This window comes from Chroicocephalus ridibundus, chromosome 1, assembly GCF_963924245.1.
Source record: "Chroicocephalus ridibundus chromosome 1, bChrRid1.1, whole genome shotgun sequence".
Lineage (NCBI taxonomy): Eukaryota > Metazoa > Chordata > Aves > Charadriiformes > Laridae > Chroicocephalus > Chroicocephalus ridibundus.
This window is the reverse complement of record NC_086284.1, coordinates 73,742,826-73,761,985: the sequence shown is the minus strand read 5'-3', so window position 1 is coordinate 73,761,985 and position 19,160 is coordinate 73,742,826. Positions and strand designations below refer to the sequence as shown.

The window sequence follows — 19,160 nt, the reverse complement described above, 5'->3', positions numbered from 1 at the left end:
ATCTCAGTTACATAGATTATCCCACTCCCTATCCTGTTACAACTCAGTGCAGAAAGCTTTCGTGGAGTTTGGAGCTGGAGGTGTCTCTCCCATGCAGCTCTTGTAGGCGGTGGTTTTTTTGCATAGGAGCGCTGTTTGCAAAGTCCTTTCTTCTAGAGCTAGACCCCAAAACATTCTTGAAGCCAAAAAAGGAATTGACTTTCAAGCATTTCTTGTTTTTTGAGCCTACTTTGTCGTATTCTAGTGCTGTTTTGCTGTGTTGGCTAGATAAACCAAGGCATCTTTCATATTAGCATGTAATATTGCAACTGAGTAAATTCTCAAAGGTAGAAGGTTGGGAGTGAATTAGAAGTTGACTGGGTGAAGTTCAGGACGTACCTGAAGAATATTACCTGGAAAAGTGCCACTGAGAGGATTTAGTGCTGAGGTTGTGATACATCGTGCTGAAATCCACAAAGCATTTGTTTCTGTAGTCTTACTTGAAAAGGAGCAGTAGCGATAGTAAGATCTGTCCAGTTAACTTTAGAGAGGGCAACTAGGATGGTGAACAATTTGCAACACTACTTAAAATTAGGAAGACACTAGTTAGTGGTGTCTTTTTATTACTTTAATAAATGCAATGTGATCTGAATGTCATCTCTTCTCTTCATTATGAGCCAGTTGTGGCTGACCCATATGTTTTAAATTGGCCCTTGCAAGGCAAATGGAAAGGTGAATAGAATAGCTGAGCTGAGGAAGCAGACCCGGTTGGGTCACTTCTGTTTCTTTAGTGTAAAATTTTCAGAACACACGCACAATAAAGGTATAATCAAAAGTGAATTTTGGATTGCTTTCAGGGTTCCAATGGCCTTCCATCTTCTCAAAGCACCTATTCATACTTTCACAGGAGCTTTATGAAAGCATGTGAAATGGGTATCAATTTACCCCTATCTTCTGCTTGGAGACAGACAATATAGCTTTATCCTCTTCTTGTGGCTTTGTCTGGATGACCATGAGGAGTTTTCTGAGAGTGTCCTAAAGCAGCAACACAAGATGAAGTAAATTTTTGGTGTACACCGCGTTCACTGAGTTTATGCTTAAAACCCTTCGCTCGCGCACTGTTTTAACTCAAACAACTTAATGCACAGCAGAGGATACCTTATCTTGTTTTGATTAGAAACTATTAGCTCAAGCTAGATAACAGGACCTAAGCCTAGATCTTTAAATCCCTCCCTAGTCAAAATTTATGTTCTGGTGAAGCAATAACAAATGATCTCTGCTCCCTCTAAACCTCTTTGAAGCTTTTACTCCATGCAGCATCATGAAGAGAGCTATAAAAACAATCCACTGAGTCCGGATCGGCTGAGTCCAGTTTGCAGCCACTTGCCAAAACAGATGATACCTTGTTTATTGTTTTGTGTCCTTGAAGTTTAAAGAACTTTTATCACTCTTAACTTCCTCTCTTTTCAGCTTACCGGTGAGTTTAGGATGCCAGTAAGAACTACTCTATTGATGATATCAAAGGACTGTTTAACGTAATGAATTTTTTTCTGACTGCTGCCAGTATGGGATGTGCAAGGACGGACGTGAGGATGGAGCACACAAGCTGTGGTGGCACATGTCCCAGGCCGTTGGCAGAGGGTGCACTGTGGGTGGTGCTGGGACTGCGGAGCCCCTCTTGGGAGTGTGAGTTTCTACTGATTTAAGTTGCTGTAGTAATTTTTCAAACACCAGTATTACAAGTAAGTACTTGGTCACAACACGCAGCTTGGAGTAGGGCCTCTTCGTGAGAGAGGGCCTGTTTACGTTAAGAAAGGCTTGCTTCCAGGTTGTAACAAATAATCCGCTATATTGACCTGCAAAAAAAAAATTAAATACTGGAACTGTTGCCTCCTGGTTCACTCGTTTCCTGAAAGGTTTGCTCACCACCCTGAAAAATGCTTGCAGGAACATACTTTGCCTAGATCTGTCTGGGTGGAAGGGCTTGTCTGAGGCCCTGCATCGGGTGCTGGTGCTTTAGAAGGGACTGGAGTTTATTGCCCTGCTCAGGCACTGCTACTTGCCTGGATCCGGGAGCTCTTCCCTCAAGTGAAGGTTTCTTAATTGTTCATCCAAGTTATCCAGATCTCTCCACATAGTGCATAGGTGGCCTGGGGCCTGACACAGGGCTTTGTACTCTTTTTTTTGGGACCAGGCACCTAAAATGATGTTTCTAAATGCCTAAATCCTTGAGTAGCCATTGCTGCAAAAGCTTTCTTTTAGTACTTTTTGAGAAGCATGCTAGCAGTGAGAGGGCTGGGCATATCTCTCAAGGCAATCTTTCAAAGATGGGTACCTTTTCCCCAGCTGCTTTTCAAAATAGATATACTCCTTGTGCTTAATGCCCACTCTCTCTGCTTTACCTGAAGGGATTTGTAAATCAGAAGCTGTCCATAGCACTGTGGGAATGAGAAATTCTTTTCTGGGGAACAGGAGAAAAAAAAAAGGAAAAAGAAACATCCGTGTCTGTAGGATTGGGTTCTCCATTATTTTAAACCACATGTAGACATACATGCTATTAAGTAATAGTTCTTGACATATGTTAACCTTAGCTTCTTACAGCTGATTTGTAATACAGGTGTTGGAAAAATGACTACAGAAAATCAAATCAGTAGAAACTCACGCTGTCAGGAGTTGCATAAGTGATCCTAGGAGACACTCTCAATACATCTCTACTAATTTGTAATTCCTTATAGTACAGGAGATTCAAGCTAATAATCCATATCCAGACAGTTGTGTAGCCTGGATTTCATTTTAAGAAACATCCACACATGCTGCTGGTTCCTAGTCGTAAAGAAAATCTGAGAGTCACATTATTACGAATGTGAGCTTGACACAAATGTGAAAGGACCACCACAGGGTCTGCATTTCAGCAGCACTTGTTGTAGCGTTTCCTTTTGCGTTTTGCATTGTGGGTTTGCACGTCTAGTGAACAAGATCATAGCCTATTCTATTTCAGAATAGCAAATACTACTGTCTATACATACTTTCGTCAAATTAAGAGCAGAAACTCTCCTAAAATGTAAAGTTTCACCATAATTTTTTCCCCCTTCTTTCAGTGCACATATTCCATCTTCAGGTTTTGAGTTTTCTTTTCTTCTGTTTGTTTTTGCAGTTGGCTTTGATACCATTCAAAGTGAAGCCCTGGGGCAGAATATTTAGCAAATAGCAGTCCAAGAGCTGTGGTAAATTCTTCATGGCTCTGTATCTTTAAATCAGGAATGGGTGCCTTAATAAAAGGTTAGACTTCTCTTCGTCGAGTTATTAGCCTTTGATAAAGGAATCCCTTGATGAAACGTTATGGCCTGTGTTTTCCTGGGAAGCAAGACTAGATCATCATAATGGGCCCTCCAGGTCTTCAGCTCGGTGATGCCTGACTTCTTTCCTGACCTTGAATTACGCTGAGAAGAGGAGGTTTTTGAGGAACAAGTCAGGAAGTCAAATTCTGCGTGAATATTTTGCAGGATTACCTGCAACCAGCGAGGCGGTCAGGGAGAGAGGCAGGGCTAAAGCAAGCAGCTCCAACCCAGCAGAAGTTGATGGAGCTGTGTGTGCCGCGTAGGACTGAACCGTCACTGGTGTGGGCAGCGGCAGTGGGCTCTCTCTGAGCCTCGGTGGCCTCAGAAACACAGCTACACGCGACTGTCCCTCTGGTACGTGGCACATCAGTTCCTCAGCTGCTGCAGGCAACTCCTGGGGAAGCTGTCTCCATCCTTCGATGATGGCAGTGCCTGCGGAGACCATTCAATTGCCTGTTCTCCTGTCCCAACAGGAGACTCCGGGCAGTGGCAGGGAGCAGCGATGTCTTGTGTCAGCCCATCATGAATCATGGCACGTCATAAGCCAGAGCTCGTTCCTGAAGTACATTCCCTGCCCTCGGTAGCAAAAGCTCTCCATTTGTGTTTCTCTATGCGACCGTTACAGTCCATTAAAGGCACATGTTTGTATGGTGGTGAGTCACGAAAGTGCAGGACAGTTTTTGGGAAGCTCATTCCTTCTGGCCTGCCCCTGAGATGTTCAGCCAGTACCTGCCTCATCTGTCAGAGGCTGCTTGGGAAAACGTAATTTCCTCAGCAAAAAGTAAGAAAACATCCAACCCCCCACTCCCCGGGTACTGGTCAAGCAGAAAAGAACCACCAGAAGCTACCGCTTGCAAAATGGTTATGTTAAAACAGCAGCATTTAGGTTTTGGCCACAAAAACCATGCTGGAATAAATACTTCTGAGAGATTGCAATCTTATGTGGGAGGAAGCTGAAGGAATTGTGAAATAATTGGCAAAAAATATGTGTGTGTGTGTGCGTGTACAGGGGAAGGCAAGATGGAGAGTGGCTCGGTACTTGTATTTCATGTGGTTTTATCATAACGCCGGCCTATAAATTGTGAACTGCTGCTCTGCAGCTGCTGAGGTCATGGCTCTCTTGGCACTACTTACAGACGTTAGTGGTCTTGAGGTGCAGCGGCTTCTCTTCTAAATATAAATAAAGAAAAGTTTGGATTGGTTATGCGCTCATCCTGTGCCTCACTAAAAAGCAGCAGTGACTTTGTTCTCCTTTCCCCAGAGAGCTGCCTCGTTGCACGTCTTTGGTTTTGTCAGACACCAAAGTTAAATCTGGTGCCTTGTTAATGAGATCCGCTTTGATGAACAAGCCTTCCCTCCTTCATTGCATGAAGGTTTCAAACGAGCTCACCTGTGAATGAAGTGTGGAGAGGGGGCGGTGGCTTCGGCAGGAGCACAGGCGACTGTGATGGGACCCGAAAGCCGTAACACAAAACCAGGCAATTTTTTTTTACTCAGAAAAAGGTTTAAGAAAGAGACAGATGAGGCGTAATTGAGACAGAAGGATGTTGATTTCATGGTTTATTGTCACATTAAAAAAGTAATCTTACTGATGAATTAATATTTGCTTTTTAATATAAAAGTGCTTATTCTTACAAATCCTTAAGGCTCATTCTGTTACATTACAGTAGGATTTTTCACCATCCCAGAAACTGTGCTACATGAGTTTTATATGAACTGTGGACATAGCAAAATCTCCAAACAGTAAAACAAGTCATTAATAATTTCATTGCCTTTGTATGCATGAACCTGTTTAATTGTGTAACATAATTTAACATGAAAACAAACAAAAGCAAAATTTTCTCGTATTTTCTAGTTTGACTCGGAACTGATCCCCAGAAGGTCCCTATTTTGCTTGAGCGAATGGAACAAATACAACTGGTTTTGAATCTCAATTTTTTACTGGTACAGCAAAAAGAAAGGAGTGAGACAGAGGAGCATTACAGATGTAGTGTTTACCCTATGTTTCTCACTAACGAGAAAAGGAATGACTACCAAGCACAAGTACTGTTCATACGTGATATATTTATTTTTGTCATGTCCCTATGTTGTAGTTTTACTCAGGTAAAGCTCCCACCGAAGCCAGTGTGAGTCTCGCCTGAGGGAGGAATAAGACCAGGGCTCTCATGGGGAACATTTTAGATTAAGTAGTTTGTTATTTTTTTGTCTCACAATGGAAGAATGAAATAGCTGGAAGTTACTAAAGCTCTTGTTGGTTGTATTGGTCACAAATGGAATATGATTTCTGGCATATACTATGATACACAGATAAGAGTATACCATATTTACTTTTAATCATAATTAGAGCTATATTAGTTGGATGGGCAGTGATTTTGCTATTTCTACCTACATTTTAGATATCTACTTACTGTAAAGACCAGGGTTTTTTTTGTCAATAATTGGGTCAAAATGCAGTAACTAAAAGAAATACCTAATGCAAAAGATCAAAATAATTTAAAGTATTCTGGCGCAAGGGGGGAAATGCTAACTGATCTAATAAATAAGGCAGTTTAAAGCATTTTGTGGCTGCTACTGTGATATATGTACATACTTTACAGCATAAATTACTGTACAGAATACTCCGTTTATTAACCTGTGTAAACAATATTGCCTGCTGTATGGGGACATATTGTGGGATTATGCTCATGGGGAAGATAAACGGCTGCAGCTTTGGCTGGGTGGGGGAGGCCTCGGATAGCACACCCTCAGAGAGAAACAGGAGCGATATTTTATGAGCTGCAAATAAAGCCATCCCGACTCAAATCATTTTACAAAAAAACCTGCTGACGTTTGTTGCCGTAAACGAAACATGGAAATGAATCTTTGCGGTTTGCTACAAAAATAATTCTGGTCATAAGCTGATCTTCGCCTACCTCGTCCGGCCAGGGACCCTTGCTTACAAGTTCGCTGCGTGAAAAGGGGGACCGCCACATCGCCTCTTCGGCCACTGGTGCTACGTGCAGCATGGGAAACGGGGAGGGAATTAGGACTACTGCGATTATTGCAACTGGCTGGAGAAGTAATGACAAATTTAAGCATCCTGTTATTTTGGCCGCCCTGTGCTCTCTTCCCGGCTTGTTTGTTTCCCCCACCCACTGGCAGCATGGTTTGGTTTTGGCTTCTGCATGGTGGCAACTCCATGGAAGAGAGTCTCTGTAGGATGCCTACCACAACATGGCCCTGGTCAGCGGACACCACCGCAGTCCAGGTTTCCATTAATAATATGCCCAGGGAGGCAGGGAGTTGCCGCAAGATGTGTGCGCGCGCAGACATGATTTATTACACCAGTTATCGTCTCCATCTGCCATGGAGTAATGTCCCTGCGCAGGAGGACCAGGGGTTAACCTTGGGCTACCCGGAGAGCAGGTCTCACACCGCCTGGCTCCACTGCCTCGGCTCCTGCTCCTCCTGTTGCCCTCCACGGAAAGACAGAGACTACCAATGGCACCACAAGCACACCTTGACCCATCTGCTCTGAAGCTCTCAATGCAACGCCGCTCTTTCTGCCACCACTGACAGCAAGGGATGCTGCCTGGCCAGCCCGAGGAGCTCCTACGGGACTGCTGGTCCACAGGCAGGCTTTAGGTGGCCCTGGGTGGCCTACAGGCTGTTCATCATGGATAAAATTGCCGTTTTCATGTAATGAATTGAAAAATGCTGTTGAATTTCCGTAAAAAAGAGTAATATTGGCCTCATGTGGTCTCACAGCCAATCTCATCTCTTTCGCCATCTACAGAAAAAATGTTTCTTCTGTTTACAGGAAGCCAGCTCTACTTCCAGACTACATATGGGAAAAGTGCCTGCAAATGTTTAGTAAACTGTAAAATATATTTTGATATTTCAGTAATCTCAATAGAAGAAAGGTGCACATTCAGTCCTCGAGGAACTGCTGAATTCTTTGGATTTGGGCCCAGTGAATTAGAGAGTGGGCAAGAGGTGGTCCAAGTCTAAAATGTATGCTTTAAACATCTCAGAAATAAAGGTACTTACTGCATACCTATTTTCCGGTATATCTAATCTCTCCCAATATGATCTCAGCCCCATCCTGCACCAGCACATCCTAAGATATTTACCAATATCAGCGGGCACTCTCGTTAGCAATAGGTATGATTGTAAACCTGAGGTGGGATTTATAGCACCTCTATACCTGATCTCATCACCTAAATTCCCTTTGTAGCCAGCGGACAGAAACAAGCACTTCTGGGGTGGGATTCACTGCGCTTATTTTAGGCCTTCAGTACAAGATGAGGTGAATCCCAACTTCTGTGTTTAAATCAGGACCTTTTTTCTCTCCCACTGCACCTTCTCTTTCTATTTAACCCCAGTGAATTGTTACAAGGCTGAGTGTGTGTCCTCAATGGCCTAAAAAAAGTCCTTGCACAGGTGTGAGACCATCAGTTCCTGCTGGTTCTACCCCAGGGCCATAAAGCGGCAATGCTCATTCAAGCAGATCAGTAACACAGTGGTGCTGGGCCAGGAGATGCTGCTGTTTCACACAGGGTGTTTGAGTCACCTGTGCTGAGGGCTTTCCATCCCCAGATTCCTGGTCTCTCCCATCCGCCTTCTGACGCAAAGCAGAAGAGCTGGTCAGAAATTGTGCGTGGAGCCATCAGCACTCACTGTCTCTTCCTTCAGGAAGGAACTGAACTCTCTTGCTACGAATAATGGGAGAATGTGGGTGCCAGTTCCACGGGTGGGGTGGGAATGAGAAGAAAGCAGAAAGGTCCTAAGCTGCTTGGAGCAGCTCTGCATTGCCCTCTGTCTTTTTTCCTGTGAGTAATTTCAGCTCTACCTTGTCGTACATGTCAGAAGCCCAGTCTGGGAGATGGGGGTTGAGGAAGAAAATGTCTAGAACTGCAGGAAGAGCCGACTGTGGGCCAGGAAGGTAAAATGACAGGCTGAGGAGATAAAAAATAAATTATTCATCATGACACAAATTACCTACATGTGATTTGCTGGGGAAAGCCAGAAGTCCCATCTTCCCATACAGCACCTTATGCAAATGGTCAGGCTTGTTTGTCATGGGTGAAGGCAGATCCCCAAAGGGACCTTGACATCCAGAGGGACCTTAACAGACTTGAGGAGAAGACCCACCTGAAGCTCATGAGGTTCAACAAGGCCAAGCTCAAGGTCCTGCACCTGGGTTGGATCAAGCCCCAGTATCAAGATAGGGGATGTACTGATTGCATGGACCTGTTGGAACGGGTCCAGAGGAGGGCCACAAAAAAGATCAGAAGCATAGAACATCTATCCTATGAGGACAGGCTGAGAGAACTGGGGTTGTTCAGCCTGGAGAAGGCTTTGGAGAGACCTTATTACGACCTTTTCAATACTTGAAGAAGGCTTATAAGAAAGACGGAGAAAGACTTTTTACTGGGGTCTGCAGTGACAGGACAAAGGGCAACAGTTTTCAACTCAAAGAGGGTAGGTTTAGATTGGACATAAGGAAGATATTTTTTATGATGAGGGTGGTGAGGCACTGGAACAGGTTGCCCAGAGAAGCTGTGGATGCCTCATCCCTGGAAGTGTCCAAGCCCAGTTTGAGCAGCCTGGTCTAGTGGGAGGCATCCCTGCCCATGGCAGGGGGTTGGAACTAGATGATCTTTAAGGTCCCTTCCAACCCAAACCATTCTCTGACTCTTTGATTCCATGATAAATCTAAACTGCAAATGAAAGTATCCTTTTTTAATACAAATATTTTCCAAAATGGAAATGAGAAAAAGACTAAGAAGGGCCTGTCCTTTGGCAAATGTTATCTATGTCTAGCTTGTTCCAGCAGGAAGTGTTTCCTTTCATGTCTGTTGGCAGGGTGAGAATTCCATATCTAAGAATGCCAAGTGGAGGAGAAAAGGATAACTAGTGCTAAGGAAGAAAGGATTTGTTAGTATTGCCTGAATAACATGAACAGCAATAGAAATATTTTGTTGATTTGACTCATGTTTGATCCTTGGTGAAATGCTTTATTGATGACTTCTAGAGGTAACATCTCAGAACAGAGCTGGGATTTGATCCGAGGATGCTGGCTAATGATGGTGTGATTTGGGAAGGAAACTCCATGAATATATCTCTGACTTCCCGGCTCAGTTACTGGTAATGTGCATCACAGACAGGCACGTACTTTGTTATGAGAGAGACTTTTTTAAAAAATGTTTTGTTAAGTGACCAGTCCTCTCTGCAATGCACCATTCTAAAAGAAAATTTCCATTGATTTAAAGTTATTTGAATATGGATTTGGAATAACAAATGAATACTTCCGAGGCTGTTATGAGAAACACACTTGGTACAACTGGGGCGGCAAATTTCTTTCACAGAAACACAAAGTGGTTCAAAGACATAAAAAGGTTTGAAATTCTTAGGATGGCTACACAGCACTTGGTTAACCTACGGTGTTTGTCCCATTATGTACTGTTGTGATTCTTCCTCTCTACCAGGATCAAAGTTATAGATACTCTGGGAACAGCAATTTCACCTAGGCTCTCACTCCCCTCAGCGCTAAGCAGACGTTCTATATACTCTGGTGCTTACATTGAGAGCTTCCATGGTATTTAAGGATTTTGAGGGTCTTGTAGCTCTGGACTCGGGGGTGAAATTCATCCAGTGTACTTAGCAGTTTTTTCCGTAGCTCTTCTACAGCACTTTCCTTCTGAGGATACAAAGTGATTTGCAAACATTAATTAATTCTCATAAAGCCCTATGAGGCAGATAAGTGTTAAGTATCCCCGTGTTAGTACATATGGGAAACATGAGACCTGAGTGCCTTATGATCCATGCTGTTCTCTATATTCACTCCCAAAAAGGAATATCTGCCTTGGGACAGAGGGAATCCCCATTTTTTCGTCATTCTCTTGTTTTCCTTGTACCCTTTGGAATCTGTCAAGGTCAGCAGGGATGAGACTGGGATCCAAGCTACAGCAAGTGAGATTCAAGCTATGCAGATGGCAAAAGAGAGGGAGCCTTGCTGTATTTACTGCTGGTTTTGTGGGGGAAAGCAAGGGCCTTTATGCAACCTGTGGGTACCTGCTAGATGCTCCAGCACCCCATTTGAAAGGTGGCTTGAGCTTGAAGAAATAGCCCCAGCTGAATCCCACCCATTTCGCTGAGGAAAACCATAGTCTTTTTGAAAGAATGATGGAGTCTTGGACGCTCCAAATCTTAGTGTTTTTCCTCTACGTAGCTCTAGTGTGGTAAGCACAAACAGGGCCTAAACTGACTTTCCCAGTTTAGAATCAGGGACTCATCTAGGTTGGAAGGGACCTTTCAGATCATTGAGTCCAACTGTAAATGTAATGCTGCCAAAACCATCACTAAACCATGTCCCTCAGCACCACGTCTACACATCTTTTAAGTACTTCCAGGGATGGTGACTCAATCACTTCCCTGGGCAGCCTGTTCCAATGGTTAACAACCCTTTTTCCTACTACCCAGTCTAAACCTCCCCTGGGGCAACTTAAGGCCGATTCTTCTTGTCCTATCACCTGTTACTTGGGAGAAGAGACCAACCCCCACCTGGCTACAGCCTCCTTTCAGGTAGTTGCAGAGAGCGATAAGGTCTCCCCTCAGCCTCCTTTTCTCCAGGCTGAACAACCCCAGCTCCCTCAGCCGCTCCTCATGAGACTTGTGCTCCAGACCCCTCACCAGCTTCACTGCCCTTCTCTGGACTTGCTCCAGCACCTCAGTGTCTTTCTTGTGGTGAGGGGCCCAAAACTGGATGCAGTACTTGAGATGCAGCCTCACCAGTTTGTTAACCTTAAAAATAATTTACAGCATGGCAACTGGTAATGCTGGAAATGGAGTCTTGGCCTTATTAAGGGCAAATGGCAGCTTTATGAGAGACTGAAATTTTCATGCTAACAATATTGGGTGAGAGACATTGTTCACCCTTTTTTGAGACAGACTAGACATAAGATCATCCAAATGCTTTTCTGAATGCATTCTGACAAATTTATCTGTGGTTACATGCCTTCCCAGCCCTCGGTGCACAGCACATAAGCTAATGTAACAATTATAATTATGATAGTGATTAGACCTACCAGGCCTTTTAAGACATGAATATCAGACTAATTCTCTAGTTTCAAACACAATGAGTTCAAATATGTGATGTAAATGCTAACAAAAAGATACCGAAATGAGAGGCATGTTAGGTCTGCGCCAGCCAAACTTCTATTGTTATCTTAACAAGTCCATATTCTTCAGGCATTGTTTGTATTTCTATTGTGCCAGGAGATTTTATTCTTTAGTTTGAGGATTCTCCCTGAATGGGGGAGGGAAACGTTGCTATCGCTGTGAAAAAGAAACATTTCTTTCTGACATATTAAGCATTAAGAGGATTATGTAAAGTCAAGGCATATTGCAGAAGGAGATGTTCTTAATATAGTTTTGACCATGAACCCATGACCCTCCAGAAAATTTAGGAGAGTTAAAAAACCTATTGCTTTGACAATCTTTTCATTTTAAAAAAATCTTCTTGTAAAAACCTCAAGGAATTCATCCACTGTTATTTACATAAAATTCAACCTTTCCTGCTTAAAATCATGAATCATTCAATGTCACATCTGCAGGATATCTGAGGCAGATGCCATTAATCCAAGTCATTTCGCAAATTCCAATTTCATTTGGATTAAAACCTACAACTAAGTCAGTGAGTAGTATATACTGTACATGCGTTAAGGCTGGTGACTACTAAAGTCTCTTGGGTAGATAAACTAAGCACAGATTAGCCAGATCTAAGTATATGTCCTCATCTAGGGGAAAAAAGATATCCTGACATTTCAGTGATGTAGATTTGAATCAGTAGCCATGAAAAATGGTTGGACATTTGTATTACAAAAGAGATACTATGGCACAGTCCCAAAGGTGCATTTCTTATAAATTAATTAGCTGCACAAATTATTTTGATAACAGTTACTGCACTTCTGAGGTGATATGGCTGCTCAGTGATGAGTACTTGATGATCAATGGTAGGCACTAGTAATATCCTTCATGCTGAGTGACTTTTATTACTATTTAGATTTACAGTATATACATATGTGTTTGTATCTACATTTAGGGCTTGATCTTCTTAACCTCCTTTACCTAAGGTCCTCTGTTCACTATAATCTCTTCCTTTGGAGCCCTGTGATATTTGGATAAAAGAAATAGGCAAACAAGGGGTTGGGATATCCTGCCATGCAACAAGGAGGACTATGCTCAGCTTTTGGCCACACTCGAACCTCTGCATATGCTTTGTTCTTACCTGTCACTCATACCACCGTGGAATACTATAAAGGATTAAGGCCAAGGGGTCTGTATGATCTTGCTGTCTGTGAGGATCCTATAGGCTGCTGTTTCTTGCATCCACCTGCAATACATGGTTCCTTTGAATCCGTTCCCACTGCTTTACCAACCCTGACTGATTCAGAAGCCTCTGTTTGTAAGCAAACCTCTCCCTCCAGGCACAATCCTTCTGGATTTGTACAGAATGACTTCTTTCCCAAAATGAACCCGAACATTGGTATGGTGTAAAGAAGCCTGCATGCTCCTGGACTTTTACAACACATTAAAACAAGACAGGGTCTTTCATGGAGCCTCAAAGAAGGACAGTCTGCTCTGGTCCCATCCAGAACACACGGAGCACCTTCAACTCATGGTGAAGTGCCTAAGACTATTCAGGTTCTTAAGGTGGAGCATATGCTTAACTGGACCAGACCTAAAAGCCACATGCATTTTTCCAGACCAGGCCCTAAGAAGATGAAATGAAGTATTTGTTGTCACCATGCCACATTCAGTCATCTAAAGACCAGCAACTGTATACAGCGAACAGTCTGCACAAGAGAGTATTCTAAATTACCTCACCAAAATAGTATAGCTGCAAGAAACCCTATGGAGAGAAGGCCAAACCCTCTAATTCTTTTATATATCTAGTTGGTTTAAATGGCTGCTATTTCATCCTGTTACACCACCAGAAGTTAAGGCTCAGTGTGCTCACCAGACAAGACAGATGATGCCAGCACGAAAACTAAACCCCAATGTTTTTCCATGGAAGCAATGGGTATTTTAGCTGGAATAATTCAATTTAAGAACAATGTACAAGAAAGGACAATCATCTACAAGAGATCCTTAGTACTCGGAAATGTTACAACAGGACAGCATTAATTCTTGCGTTTCTTTGAAGTTTCTTGACATATTACATCCATACAAAGAGTTCATAGTGATTAAGAAAAATATCCCGATCTTAGTAAAATAAACATGCTTCGAAGTTCCGTATTTGAAACTCAAATGCCACATGTGCAATAAAACTAAACTCCATTTAAGGCAAGTAATATATGTCACTTCTAAAATTTCTCAACATTAAATAGCAGTAAGGGCTCCCAAACCCCCAAACTTATCTGAAGATAAACATCATAGGCACCATCAAAGAAAACAGAAGCTAATCTGACTGGAGTTTCACTTTCCTGATCTGAGGAGAAATCCCACAGTACCTTCATACGGTATTGAAGCAGCTGACAGAATCCGTTGCTACTAGTCTGGTAAATCACAACAGACTTCCACAGCCAGAGATCAGGCAAGTGATAAACGGAAAGGCACCGATCAAGTTCTCCATGATACTTGTGACCAAACAAATTGTGTTCCTTCTGGGGTGGGTGACAGCCAGAGTTAAGAGTGACGGGAGGACTTGGAGGATGTGTATTTTGTCATTTATAGGCAGGTCTGTGTTCACTCCTAAAGCCGTAACGCTCAAGTCTGCGCTGAGGTGACCACAGTCTGAGCTCAGGACTTCTCTTGAGGGGGAAGAATCGGAGCACCAACGGGCACATAAATATTAGCCCAGGATGGTTTGGGGCCGAGCAGTCCCTCGGTAGCCACCCCACCGAGCTGCTTCAAAGGGTGAATGCTCTAAGTCTGAGCATTAGCTGGAGTTATGGTAAGCAGCCTCGGCAAAATAATGCAGGTACGTGGGGCTCAGTGTGCTCCCAAGCCCACTCTTTGCCATGGGCTACATATCGCCTGTGTTACCAAAGATGTTTTACTGAGAAAACATGCCGCATTGTTTGGTATCTTTTTTTTCAAAGTGCAGCTCTTCAAAAATGGGGGAGGAAAAAAAAAGACAGCAAGGACCAATCAATCAAACACTGGTATCAGTGGCTACTTCTACTTGTATCTTCTATTGAAAGAGTCTTTTGTATTCACTTTTCCTTAATATATAAGTAAAATAGATTAGAAAACAACAATCAAAGGGTCCAAGCAGCGACTTGGATAAGAACCGTCCATTGAAAGTCACCAGAGCTGCTGACTTGAGCAAAGGCTGCAAATCTGATTGCAAAAAAAAATATATTTCCGATACAGAAAAAGAAAACTAAATGCAAGAAAACCCCTGAACATGAACAAAAATGCACTGAATGCAAGCACGGTTGATATGAACTGGCCTTGACCTCAGCTGACCCAAATTAAACTCCAATTATTGTGGGATTAATTCTTCTGGCATGAAAAACACAGCCTGTCAACAGGAACTGAAAACATCCCATAAATCAAGAAACGTTAAAGCCTGGTTGAGGATTATGCATGAAGAGTGAGAGGATTACGATAGGAAACAGTTCTTAGCCTGATGAGCAGCAAACTCGGCTTCCCAGATAAAGGAAATTGCATGTAATGCTCCCATACAGCCTAGAAGAAAATGCTGCAAGCTTCTGCTAGATGAAAAAGATATGAAAGTCAAAATCTGTGGGATGAAGCCTTCGCATGCAAAGCCAACAACCGTTATAGATCTCTCTCTGTCTCTCTGTGTGTACACAGCTGAAATGAACACATTTTCTTACTAAGTGGATTGCAGTTTGCCATATTTTTTTCATTTATCTATTCACTGTCAGTAACAGAATGCAATTTTCCACCATCTCTTTTAAGTTCTTGCTATCAACATATCTGTTTTCAGGCTTTTCGCTTGATACTGTAGGTTACACCGTTGGTGAGGAGCTGAACAAGAGGTAAAGTTATTTAAAAAGACATGAGATAAAGAAATGCATGCAATTTGTTGAAACTTACTGCACATGAAGGAATGCTGTTTTTCTCCAACTTAACGTAGACTACACAACCCCTCTGTTGCCCCCATGGGGAAGTAACAGGGAGATAGCACATTAATATTGAAACGCCTGTGACGTGTCCATGCTCGCAGTAAAAGTTCTCCATGTCTGTGATTTGCCCTCATTCATTCCAGTTCAGGAAAGCCCTTGTGTATGTGCTTAAGCTTTGCTGAAGTCAACAGGATTTCAGGACAAGCTTAAAGTTAAGAATTTATTGAGAGCTTTCCTGAATAGGGATCTGTGCTTATTGCACTTGGTTCAACCAACCCATGAGATTTTGGTTTCTGAGTTTTTCAGCACAAGAATAGAAAGGGTACGTTTTGTGCATTAAGATCAGTTCTTTCTAGTGTTTCTAGTGTATGAAAATGTTTGGAGAGTGGTACAGAGCAATTAATTCTGAAGAGACGTCATTGTATATTGTACATATGCACACATACATGTCTACACTCAGAAAAATTTTGCTCGATATTGGAGAAATATTCACCTTTGTTTGGATCAATGCTGTGGTTGACTATTTCTGTAGCACAGTGTCCAGAATAACTGAATTATCCATGAAAGGTATACTGTCCATGTGAATGGCACACAGTCATTATGACAAGTGGGCGCTATTCCGCACCCAGTGAAGTCCTTGTTGAGTGTACTGAACTAAATGCTCCATACTGCTGTGCAAGGTGATAGGCCCCATCAATGCATCCAAGTCGTTAAAAAAATCTACAGGGGAAAAAAAAAATCAGCATCAGAAGAGCGAAGCTGTATTTGCTACTTGTCACCCTTTAATAGATTTTATTCTCTTGCAAATTGAGTCAAGCTGAACATTTCATGGGAATGAAAGTTTAGTGCTGGTGAGATTAATTTTAAAGCCTTGTGGTTCATGATGTTACAGGCTGATGCACAACAATTTTCTTTCCAAAGAACAAAACAGTGAGTTCTTCAGCTTTGCTTTTCATTAATTTCCATTGAGTCTTGATAAAGCAAACATATGCTGGGCAAGATTTTTTTTGAGATTGAGGACAACTAAATCAAAAAGTCTGCACGCAAGTGCCTATCTGTAAATATGCTGGGTACCTAAGCTACTGTGACAGACAAATAGAGGCCCGTACAACATGGTCATCCCAGCCTAAAGAGTAATTTGGCTAACTAGCCACTAAGGACTAAATTCAGTGACCTACTTAGAGGCATGCAGTGCCCATTTGAGATGCCCTCAGGCAGTTGATACATACAGCCCAGACTGGCAAATCTAACACAGGATGTACAGGGGACTTCTGGAGTGACAGCGTAGGTGAGGATGCCTCAAGTGGCATTTGGCAGCTATGGTTAAGCAACCGAATTGTATCCCTGTGTCCCCTTCAGGGAGAACCGAACAGCTGTCCAAGCTCTGCTGTTTGTATTGAACAAAGCTCCATCAACTGCAATTGGAGATTGGCCCCCAAACTCATATATACACACCTACACTTAGGTGTCCTCAGTTTTATTTGAATCCTGCCCATGTCCCTGCCTTAAATACATAAATCAGCCTGAAAACCAAGGAATACTTTATCATCAAGTCAGATGCTGAGGCACTTGCTCATGGAAACCAGTTCAGCTGAGAGAAGTTTGCTTTGAAGAGGGAGCGAGGCACCTCGTTCCCATCTGTGTCTGCTCGGATATGGGGAGGGCTAGGGGTTGTTCATTCCTTCTGCAGAAAGGAAGCGTGCTCCTGCTTTTTGGCATGGTCTGGCTAAACACAGCCCATCCAGCTCCATGACTTTGAGGGGCAGGGACCTGCCTTGCCTCCCACAAACCTTTCTCTCTGGAATGACACAGATGGCAGTGAATCCTACCCACAGCTATGTCTGTGACCTGTCTGTCACCAGTCCCGACCAGCCAAATATAGAAAAAAAAAAATCAGATGGTTCTGAGCGAGACAGCTATCAAAATTGCCTTTTGGGGCTGTTTTGGAACAGATTAGGAGCAGACTGAAGAAAAAAATCACCTCTACAGTCCTACTTTGCAGAGAGGATTCCTATCAAAATAGTTCTTTTTCTGATGAAAATCATGTGATTTGATCAGGATGGACTACTAGAATAGTCCGTTGCCTTGACTCACTCACCTCTGTTTTCCTTGGCCAGGTTGTCAGCCATCTCCCAGTAGTCATAGCTGTGCAGGATGCTGTTGGTGATGCTGACGTGGTTGGCAGCCATCTGATGAATCCGCTGTGGGATGCTGATGATAGGAGATGGGGAAGGGGCCCCTGTGCTCCCCTGGGATCCTACAGAGCTGACTGGAGAAGGGCTAGGCGACATGGGTGATGGAGTTCCTGTGCTCCTGGAAAAAGATGTTAATTACAGTTACTTAAAAGATGTTGTGATTAAAAACGTGAGAGTATCAGAACATACTGCAGGTAAGAAAATGGAATTTCTGACTGCCAATCTGATGTAAGTCTCTGTGCAACTTACTTTCCACTGGCACCCCAAGGAGATGGGTTCTGGGCAGCTTTTGACGAATTCTGTAAAGGAAAAATATAATTCACAATGCATATAATTTATATAATACTGTGAAGTGAAGACCATTAAACAGCACAAAAGTAATGTAAAGAAAAAATTGTGCAGATAGAAGTAGTCGAGTCTCATGATGCAATAAACCCACTCAGCCTAGTTTGGTGTTGTGATGAAGCAGTGCTGCAGCACAGACTCAAATCACAGTCTATTAAACATCCTGGGATGAGGGATGATTAGGAAAATATGTTAGTTGAAACCGAAACTTTTCACAGAAATCCTGGGAGTTCAGAAGAAAGCGCTGCCAGGACTCTTTGTGAGGTTTAGGCTGGAATTTCTTGTGCCAGAGAAAACCAGAAGGATTTCCTCCTACTCTCCTGCCCCCAAAGAAAAATGTCATTCTCCTAGGATCCTGGCTGACCCCAGGGATGTGAATCGGAGGCTCCCTCAGCTCAGGTGGGCGTTTTAACCACCGGGTGCATGAATCTCTCTCACGATTGCTCCTCTTGGAGCTGTTCCCGTTGGTCTGAATATGGCACCATTCACAGGGCCAGAGAGACTGCTCTTGTAGACTGGCGGTTTTTCAAGATGAAGGGTTCCCGAGAAGGGGACATGAGATCGTTTAGCGTGATCTCTTGTATACCTGCAGTCATTAAGACTCTCACTGGTATACTGTGCTTAGGCTAAAGAATTTCATTGTTTGAGGAAAGACTACCTTGCACAAGCACTATGTTTACAGAGCAGGAGAAATTCATGTGTCCGCAGTAATGGAAACTGAATTGCTAAAATTATTCTCATAGTTAATCTACGAGAGCTGATGGGAATTTACTGGCAGGTTCCTGCCCATTTGACCTGTGGAAAAACTCCTCCCCTCTCCCAAGTGCAGTGACTGATTTAGTCCTGGGCCTGTGAGAAAGAAGGATGTAAAAACCAGAAGTCTAAGAAACAGAACTTTTCTGATCCATCCCATCTGCAGCCTCATATTCAGCAACGGCCGGTTTCTAATTCTTCAGAGGAAAGTGACCTCCTTGCAGCCTTCCCTGAAACCATCCATACATCCAGATAATTGTGTGCTGGGGAACAACTGTTCCTTCCTGCCAACCACAGGAGACCAAGTGAAGTCCTGCAGCTCAAGATCTGTTTATGGATATTGTTTAAATACAAGGCTGCAGGTGTTGCAAGCTGCAGGAGTTACAAGCGTTAACAGCAGTACAAACACTCTCCAGTCTCCCATGGCTTAGGAAGGAAAAATGATAAAACAAGGGGCTTCAGAGCTT

At 43.0% G+C, this 19,160-nt stretch overlaps 1 protein-coding gene across 2 annotated transcripts in view; it reads right to left on the bottom strand.

The window, feature by feature from the left end:
- Window positions 1-4,791: 4,791 nt before the first annotated feature.
- The window catches only part of AFF3 (ALF transcription elongation factor 3), a 338,460-nt gene continuing 324,091 nt past the window's right edge, over window positions 4,792-19,160 (bottom strand). For both annotated transcript variants that reach the window (XM_063339571.1, XM_063339580.1), the window contains exons 19-21: window positions 17,845-17,894; window positions 17,499-17,713; window positions 4,792-16,120 (exon numbers count right to left, since the gene is read on the bottom strand). In XM_063339571.1, coding sequence (XP_063195641.1) covers window positions 15,999-16,120; window positions 17,499-17,713; window positions 17,845-17,894 — 387 coding nt within the window. In that variant the 3' untranslated portion in view covers window positions 4,792-15,998. The remainder of the gene's footprint in view (window positions 16,121-17,498; window positions 17,714-17,844; window positions 17,895-19,160) is intronic.